The following is a 9796-nucleotide window of genomic DNA, read 5'->3' as shown; positions in this document are numbered from 1 at the left end:
CCAAATGACTGGGAGACTGAGTAGGTGGCTTCCACCAACCACTAGCTAGCATGAGAATCATAATACTAGCAGCCAAAACCAGTGTTCACAATATACTCAAACACACATCTTTCATTATTGGCTAAAAGTTTTTGGAGTTAGAAGTGGTGGTATAGGTGATGTGATGGTTGGTGCATGCAAGACAACAAACAAACAGAACCTAACTAAAACAAAAGCTTTGTAAGATGTTTCTTCAAGTAAATTCCAGATGTTAGAAAAATCCAACTATAAAATTTTCTCCTTGCAAGATCAACCCATCATAATTTAAGCCTTGGAGATCCTCAAAACGCCACCCAACTCTACATCTAAACACATAATTCACGACCCCAACAGGAAACAAAGATACCATACTGCAAGTCTCAACAAGGACAAAAGTATCAACAAAACGCCACAGGTACCTTAGAATATATCTGTTTCTATGTATGTATATATGTAAATTTATCTCCGAGCAACACCAACTCCAGAAACATGCAAAAGGACCATTCAGTGAATGGAGGATCGAGGAGCACGAGGGCGGACAGGTGTCTTTGATGGACTTACCCTGCTCAACATACAATGTTTCAAGAAACATTAACAAAGGTTGCCTTAGGTTTAAGGATAGGACGGTTGAAATCAAAGGAAAATCTGTCAATCTAACCTTATAGGCAGTGAACCCAAAATCACACCACTACAGCTCAGAGCAGCAATTGCACTCTCAGCCTGCAAGAATGAGACAAATAAAAGCAAATATTAGTCCAAACATATTTGGAGACAAGACAACCATTATTACTTGCTTTTAGTACAATATAATTCTTGGAAATGGAACATTTTATCAGTTTCATTATTTCACATATAATGAAAACACCGATTATCTAAACCCTTCCAATTTTACATTTTACTGGGACCACACCAGTGAAGAACAACTTTACAGATGCATCTTACAAAACGTGAGAAATAGGAACTGACAAAGCTAGAATGAAATAGAATTCTAAACACTACAAAGGCAAATGATGTAACATCTTATTGTGTGAGAGCTTTTCTGCATTCAACAAAATAATCGGGGGAAAAAGAGCAAAACAACATTGAACGTTGCCAACAGAAGACGTCAAATGGATAAAAAGTATAAATACATCAGACAAACAACAGGCTACTAACAGAGTCAACAGCAGAAAGTTTGAGTATGGGTCCATCAAATTGAAGACCAGGTTTAATTGGATTCATGGGATTAAGAACAAGTCATTCTGCAAGTCTAAAATGAAAACTATTTATACAACCAGAAATTCATCGTATCTAAAATGTATCAAATTTAAATTATTTAATTTTAAAAAGTCAAACTCAATAGCTCCACCAAGTCAAACTGAGCCACCAGAATGTGATTCATGAAAAACAAACTGTACCTTGTTGAGCAAGCCCAGGTATCATTGCCCTTTCATTGTTCAAAGTGGGCCCACCATAATGATAATAGCAAATGGATATGCATCTTTCAACAACTAGATCGCCAAAGCGTCATACTAGTGCATAGCATGTAAAGTGTAATGTGCTGTGATCGGGCGTAAAAAAAAAACTGTATCTATCCATTTGGACTTCTATGACTATCAGCTACCTCTTCTATCCTCCCAAAACCCATCAACTTCCCCTTTTGTTCCCTCTGATTACACACCTTAAAACACCGGCTATGTTCAATGCATGCCACCTTATCGAAGTAGAATTTCCACCCAATGCTGCAGCGCATGGCAAGCAATGATATAGGCAAGAAACTAATGAACTTTTTCAGAGTCCCGTATTATAGTAATCCTAACACTCCATGATGAATAGAGGTGAATATCATTCTCTCATACTGTTCATGGATGAAAAAAAGCAGCAGAGCCTTCCTCTAATATAATGGGGAGCCACCTAAAGCCTTTTTGACTAAATTATTGTCCAAAAAATTGGAGCGAAAACAAGGCATACTAGTCAGTCTGAGATTCAATCAACCATTTCTATTTATATGGAAAAAAAATCACTTTTGCAACCTATTTTCACCACACTAATTGTTTCAAAAACGATTTCATGGATTACAGTGATTCCTAATATAGCTCTTTTTCCTTTTAAAAATATAAACAAGGAAAATAAACAACTGTGGTGCTAAAAAGGCAGAACTCTTAAAGGATAGCAGAAACGAAATGTTGCATAAAACAAAGTAACATTCAAGGAGAGATGCTATTATCCTCCAACTTGGAGCATGCAACCTATACTGTTTTCTTTAGACAAAAAAAACAATTCCTTTAGGTGTTATATATATGAATTGCATTTATGATTATTGTTGTGATTTAATATTTAATTCGTAGTCAAAAAATCAATTTAATTTGTCTTCTGACTCTTCTCCCTCCTTTTCTATGTGTGGGTATCACAGTGTAGCTTGACTTCAAACCAAAGTTGTCATCATTAAGATCCTAACTAGAATTAGAAGGTAGAGAGAACGCCTAAAATGTGATTACAACATAGATCATAAGATCCTACCGATTATGCACATTTATAGTAAAAAGTATATATAAATATAAGATAACAGATAAGAAAAATAATCTTCAAAATCATTAGTTCGCTACTAAGGTTTAATTAAATTTCAATAAAAAATACATACGTCAGTTGAAACCTACAAGTGAAGTTAAAATTATATATAAATGAAATTTTTATTTATCTATAGTCATACATTACAAAACAACATAAGTTTACGATTCAAAAGGGACATGTTTTCTACAACTCCTACAGTTAACTATTAGCCACACCCAGTGTAATGTTGTTTGACACAGTCAGCAAGCAATCAGAAAATAGTCAAAAGGGGAGACATTATTTGGAAAAATGTAGAAAAAACTAGTATGGGTCACATCGAGCAGTCCACAACAATCAATTTTGAACTTCAAAGAGATAATTGGTAAACTGCAACTGTGATACACAAACAAATTCCAACCACCACATTCCATCAGCCCATCATCAACAAGAACAAATCAACCACAGACCAATCACAGAACACATATTGAGAGATCACATCAAACAAGGAATTTTGCTCAGATGGATACCACCACCAAAAGGGCAGCTTACTACAATATTCAATGTGTGTGGTTTTATGTCCATGAAAAACCAAAATATATCACTATCTAATTTAACGTAGAAGCAGCTTTATACAGCATCTGAGATCTGCATAATTTTGTGCATATATAGGTAGCAGATGCCAAATCAAGCACTCGATAAGATTATTTCACCGCTTCTACAATCTTAGTTTCAGTTTCTCATTTTACACTAATAAATAGTAATGTTTTACCAAACTACCCAGCATTAAAAAAAATGTTTTGGTGATTCTAAAGGTATAGCTTACTGACACTACTAAAAAAAATTAGAAGGATCTTCACGACTCCCTTTAAACACATTTCTCTTGATTCTTTTCTTCAAAAAGATTGTTTTGAAAATATGAATCACAATTATTGAAAGAAGTGTACCCACAGGCAGTAATAATGGATTCCGTTCTGGGGAGGGGGCGGGAATAGGAGAGTAGCACTCCAATAGACAATACAAAAAATAGCTAAGTAAACAAGAGTTGACTCAAAAGAAAACAATACATTTGAAAAGTTAGCAAGTAATTACCAGTGCAAACTCTACAAATGCAATTCGAGTTGAATGATGATAATCCCCAAGAAGCCTCAAGCGATGAACCTAGATGAATAAACAAAAAAATTACAAAATATTTTACAGCATACTCATTAACAACAAAGGGTATTCAACCTAAACGAACACACCAAAATAATGGAAAATTTCTCATATGGCACTTAAAGTCAGCCATCAAAAAAATACTATAATCCTAGTTCCATTAAAAGCTACAAACCTCTCCACAAATAGATTCAAAGAAGTGTTTGACATCTGCTTGAGTAAGCTGCAGAAACAACAATTTTTTTTAAGAATAGTGAGATTCAAGTGCAGCATAAGACATGAGAGAAGACGAAGTAGTTCCTTCAAGCAAGATTCTACGAATGTATCAAACCCTAAAAGTACCTTCTTGTCGATATTTGTGCAATAAATAGTTCTTGAGCACATTTCCCTTTCATCTTCAGACTGAGAAATACAGCATCATTAGGAAGGCTAATAGCAATGCTAATTCACTATGACCAAATATCTTCTAATATGTGTAATAGGCATCATGAACAGAAAAATATTACCCTAGGCAAAAATGTTGGATTCACAGGTGCAATGGCAGTTTTTGAAGGCAACACTCTCAGTGGGTAATATCCAAGCATGGTACCAGACAGGCTCAAGGCAGCCCTTGCTCCATCTATGCACACAACAAAATTATACAGTGAAATATCAATAACAATCACAGCTTACGAGCAACATACATTTGGCAACAATGTTACCTTCATCTGTAAACTCAATGAAAGCAAATCGAAGAATAGAATTAGGATCTCCACATACACGGCAATCAACAACCTATAACCAGGAACAAGGTATCAATTTAGTAATAATCCGCCATAATTAAGAAGAAAAACACCTGTCCTAAACAAATTGTAACCATGCTACCTGGCCACAGTTGAGAAAGAGAGCAGCCAGCTGCTCTTCAGTAACCTAGACACCAACAGAAACACAATCATTTGAGTGTATTCCAACAGAGAAAAAAAAAATCAATTGCACGACGGCAAGCTAGTTGAAACAAGAGAATCCACAAGGCAGCTAAACAACAATCATTAGCATGAATGCACGTGGCAAACATTGCAAGCAATCCACAACACCTTGAAACAACACCGGCTGAAATGAATACACGATGCAAACATTGCAAGCTAGCTGAAACAGGAGAATCCACAAAACAGCCAAACAAAAGTGATTGGCACTAACACGAATACTCTTTGCAAACTAGCTGAAACAAGACAATCCACAAAAAAGCTAAAAAATAATGATTGGCACTAACAGACGTGGCAAACGTTGTAAGCTAACTGAAACAAGAGAATCAACAACAGAGATAAAATTTATACCAGTTGATCAATGTCAGATACATAAACGGTCCTCCGAATCATCTCTTCTCTTTTCTCCATATCCATTTTATGATTCACTCTTCGCTTCCCAGGATTATAGACATTCTTCCTCTGTAACACATGTTATAGTATCAAGAAAAAAGGTAAAACATTCATGCCATTGACCTGGTATAAAAAGGAAAAGAACATAACTAATTGAAATCAAAACAATTTACTCATACCCTTCTATTGTTAATTTGTCCATTAGCACTGCCAAAGTTATTCGGCAGCATAAAATTGTTAGTGTAACCAAACCCAGTATTAGGTCCAGCTAAAAAGCCATGAGTATTGGTTAGTGATGGGGGCACAAATTCCTCAGCCATGGGGTTCAACTTTGATAAAAGCTCTTCCAAATCCCTCATGTCATGCTTGAAACTGTCACCCCCATTCTCCCCACTCATGACCCCATTCATCCCATACCCATCGTTGTTCACCCCATTTGCGTGCATCTGAGTATTGTAGCTGTAATTTCCGTTAGGAACTGTCGTAGAGCTGGGAACTCTCTCTGGATGCTGTTGATGGGTGAACACACCGTTGGTCAGATTCTGATCGCTTCTAGTTTTCGATTTCTCGACCTCACTCGAATCCGCAGACACTACACCGCTGTCCAAACTCTGACTCGAAGAACCGATTTTGGCCCCAACATTCTCAGCAACCGCCATAATCACTTGCGTAGAGATGAAAAGTCGTTGTCTTTTTCTCCGCTTTAAGGTTTTTTCGTGAATCTGTATCAACCAGTAAAACCTTAAAAAAAGGAAAAGACCCAGAACAAGAAAACCTTATTCAGAACGAAAACAAACCTGGGTTTTTGTCTAAAAATTCTTCATTGACATAAGATCAAACTGATTCTGAAGATTGAGACACAACAACAACCACAACCAAAAAAACAACCTTAAAACCCCAGAAAAGAAACAAAGAAAAATTGGTGATAGAGGTTTATCTTACTGATGATTAATGTTATAGAGAGATGTGAGAGGGTAATATTCTTCGGATCGTCCGTTTTCACTGCACTGACTTTTTAGACCCTTGCAGCAGAGAAGAACGTCCCAACTTGATGTCTTGATGGTGATGATGAATGCATCAAAGAAAAAATTGAACAGCGTGACTCAATTTTTTTTGTTTGTTTTTTTTTTTTCATTAATTTTCCACAACTGCCCATTCAGTCACACATGTCGCCACGCGTCTGATGCATCCGCCAGAATACTACTCATAAACCAAAGCCACGGATTTGTTATTCAAAACATCAATTAATGAGACACTTATCTTTCATGCCTGATGATTTTAATGTCATTAAACATAATTAGAGGGATTAGTAACAAGAGCCGTGGCTAATAATGTAATATTAATGTAAAAAATAGAATAATCTTTTTATTCTTTTTAATGCAAAAGGTATTGGTTTTCTATGTTTGATTTTGACGTTTTCTCAATATAATGATAGTGATCTCAACCTTAAGAAAATAAAAATGAAAGTTTTGTTAAACAACAAAAGAACTTATAATGTACTTATTGTGAAAAGAATTTCTTTTTCAATATTTTCATATTCTTAAGACATATTTAGGTGAGTTTGTTCATTGAATGAGTTTCAAGAAAGAGAAATAAGAAAAATATTGAAATCAGGTTTTTATAAATTAAAATTAGTTTATGTCTATATATATATATATATATATATATATATATATATATATATATATATATATATATACTTTGATTATATTGTTATTTTCAATTTGTGTATAAAATGATTTCTAGCTTATTAAAAGTAATTAGATACAATGTTATACTTCAGAATGTTTTATTGAAGAATAATTTAAAAAATTATACTATATAGTTATTTTAATTTTAAGAAAAAATTGCACAAAAAGGATATTGATAAATGATAACATCTTGAATCATTGATGACTATAATTGATATTCATGTTATATAATTTAATATAAAAGGATAAAGAGTCTCTTCAATATAAAGTAATATATCTTATTTTTAATACAATAAAAAATTATATTTTTAATATAATAATTTTAATTATCTTAATTTTATTTAAACTTTATTAATAGTTAATATAATTGAATAGTTATTATCATATGTTTTTATAAATAAAAAATTAATTTTAACATGTAATTAATATTAAAAAAATTAAATTCACAAAATAAAAAATAAAGGTTAAAAATAATTATATATATAAAATAAAAAATAAAGTTTACAAAATAAAAATTAAGTTAGCTAAAGTCTTGATCAGGGATGACAAGGTATGTTGATATGGATATAGGTTTTATTATCCATCCTCATCTTCACATTAAAAAGTTATTTTCATTTATATTCTCAAATTTGTTAAGTATACAATTTTTTGTCTCAACTCTATCTATATTTAGTAAAGAGTATATTCATATTCATACTTTTTTTTCTTTCCCTGTTCCAAATATTAATTAAATTATTTTTATAAAAGAAATAAAAATAATAGCAAAAAAAATCATAATATCATCAAAATATCAATATTAAAAGAACATATTTTTTTCTTTATGATCTCAAACATTAAAAGAAAATTTTATAGTTGTATAAATTTATTTTCTTACTTTAAATTCGAACGGGTCTCTTTTTAATATTATGAAAAATTTATAATATATTACTCAAATGAAATCTCACAAATAATAAAATTAAACTAATAATAGTTCAAATGTAAATATAAATCTTTTAATTTATGAACATTCATATGAAATCACAGAAAAACATTCTAAGATGAATAATGTTTTTAAAATTATTTGGTAAAGTAGTTTCTAATGGATTGTAAAAGATATATATAATTTATATAAGATGTTTAGGCGATGATTTTTATGAAATGCACGAATAGAAAACGTTTCAAAGAGAAGAACAATAAAACACAAATTTTATACTCGTTTAATCAACTTGAGCTACGTCCAGTTTTTTCTTAAGAACTTATAAGGAGTCAACTAATATTCAAGAAAATTACACGAGTTTTACCTTTATAGGTTTATAACGAGTAGTCCCACCACTCCTAATTTGCCTAGTCAACACGACTAGTCCGAGTTTAACCACTACGTTTACAAGTATTCTAATCATTTCTGGTTCAATCCTAGACAACATGTCTAGACAATTTAACTCAACTAAGTTAAACACCAAATGTTTTAATTCTCGTTAGAATATACAACACAATAGTGTTATGAGCAAATACAGATTGATAACTCTCAAAGAGAGTATATAACAATACAAATATATCTAGGATAATGCTAAGGTTTTTTTCTTAGAAAATTTTGCTTCAGACAATATAAACAATATATGAGCACAATAAGCTTGTTTAAGGGTTCACGAGTTCACTATTTTATCCTTCTTATCTTCTCTTTAAGCTTCCGTTTATTTATAATTTTTTCTTGAGAGATTACCGTTAGACAAAGAAGTTGACTTCAGGTAGAGCAAGTAGCCTTTAGGTGAGAAGTCAGACTTATACTTTGTAGAGGTACAATGCTTTATCGTAGTCTTTATCAAAACAGAGCTTGTACGATGTCGTAGAGCAAAAGGCTTCAAGGGAAACATTTCCATCATGTTCTTCATATCTCTCACGTCTTTTTTTTACAGTGGTTGTGTTAGGTCATATTGCGTGTTTAAAACATTTTATCATTTGTTATTTCATTAATAAATGCATCGTTTGGTAAAACATTCAACATATATAATCATCAAATGGTGTAAAACATTACATGCTTTATTAGAAGTTGTTTGTAAATGTAAGCGTTTAACAATGTTATTTTATACGGTACATTTCATAAGACGCTTTACTTGAATTAATACTATTTTGAATAAATTTTTCTCTAAGCTTCAGTGTTATCATGAGATATTCATAAAACACTAGTTTGTAAGATGTTATTTTTTTAGGTCTTTATTTATACGCTGTTTATAAATTTTGTTCTATAAGGACGTTACATGATATTTTCATCTTAGACGTTATTTCTTTAAAACAACTTTTCATAGAAAGCGATATTTCGTTTAATACTTTTGTTAAACTTCAAAACCTGAGTTGTTTAGAGGGTTTAGTCTCTAGAGGATCTTGTCTTTAACACCTTATTATGTTGGAGGTTGATAAAGGTATTTATGACAATAAATTATTATTTTAATATAGTAAATAAAATATGTTTATATAATTGAAGTGGTCAAATTTCTCTATGAGAATGAATTAAAATACATAGAATTATATAAAAAAATCATTCAAATAATATTCTACATTATCAAAATAATCAACAAAGCAAAATAAAATTATTAAAAAGAAGTAAAAATTATCAAATGGACTTTTTATAAATGATCTATAGTACACCATTAACAAAACTCGCACAAAAAAAAAACATGTATAATTAAGGCTATAATAAGAGAGAAAATGCATGTAAGAAAACTTGTTGGATATCGTTGAAAAATAATGAAAATTGTTTAACCAAAACAAAGGTTCTTCAAATAAAAAAAAAACTACTAAGGATCAAAGACAATAAAGAAGATGATAAGGTTTTTTTTTGTTATCTAATCAATTAAAGGTTTATGTAATTGAACATTTAAGTCAAACATTCTCATGTAAGAAAAATAAATAATAAATTTGAATATTAAAAAGAGATAGAGATAATCAAAGTGTGACTCAAAAATTATTTCATTTAATAAAATTTAGAACACCCAATTGAATATAACCACACACAGAAAAATGTGTAATTAAGGTTGTGATAAGAGATACCTTAAGGAACTAATTAAACTTTATGGA

The 9796-nt window shown here is 31.5% G+C and overlaps 1 protein-coding gene across 4 annotated transcripts; it reads right to left on the bottom strand.

Moving 5' to 3' along the window:
* Positions 1 to 204: 204 nt before the first annotated feature.
* Positions 205 to 6224, bottom strand: LOC108331821 (polyadenylate-binding protein-interacting protein 12). Of its 4 annotated transcripts, XM_017566777.2 has the most exons (12): positions 5997 to 6224; positions 5852 to 5899; positions 5234 to 5776; positions 5013 to 5123; positions 4564 to 4608; positions 4401 to 4473; positions 4206 to 4318; positions 4042 to 4101; positions 3875 to 3922; positions 3637 to 3705; positions 677 to 738; positions 205 to 580 (listed from the first exon to the last, which is right to left on the bottom strand). In XM_017566777.2, the coding sequence occupies exons 3-12, from the start codon at positions 5711 to 5713 to the stop codon at positions 523 to 525; spliced, it is 1119 nt and encodes a 372-aa protein (XP_017422266.1). In that variant the 5' UTR covers positions 5714 to 5776; positions 5852 to 5899; positions 5997 to 6224; the 3' UTR covers positions 205 to 522. The 4 variants fall into 4 exon arrangements, with proteins under 4 accessions (XP_017422266.1, XP_017422268.1, XP_017422267.1 ...); XM_017566779.2 differs by lacking the exon at positions 5852 to 5899 and having other exon boundaries at positions 5234 to 5795; positions 5997 to 6216; XM_017566778.2 differs by lacking the exon at positions 5852 to 5899 and having other exon boundaries at positions 5997 to 6216.
* Between the last annotated feature and the right edge of the window lie 3572 nt (positions 6225 to 9796).

This window comes from Vigna angularis, chromosome 4 (assembly GCF_016808095.1).
Source record: "Vigna angularis cultivar LongXiaoDou No.4 chromosome 4, ASM1680809v1, whole genome shotgun sequence".
In the NCBI taxonomy this organism is placed as follows: Eukaryota; Viridiplantae; Streptophyta; class Magnoliopsida; order Fabales; family Fabaceae; genus Vigna; species Vigna angularis.
Note: the sequence above shows the minus strand (reverse complement) of the source record. Positions and strands in the feature narration are given on the sequence as shown.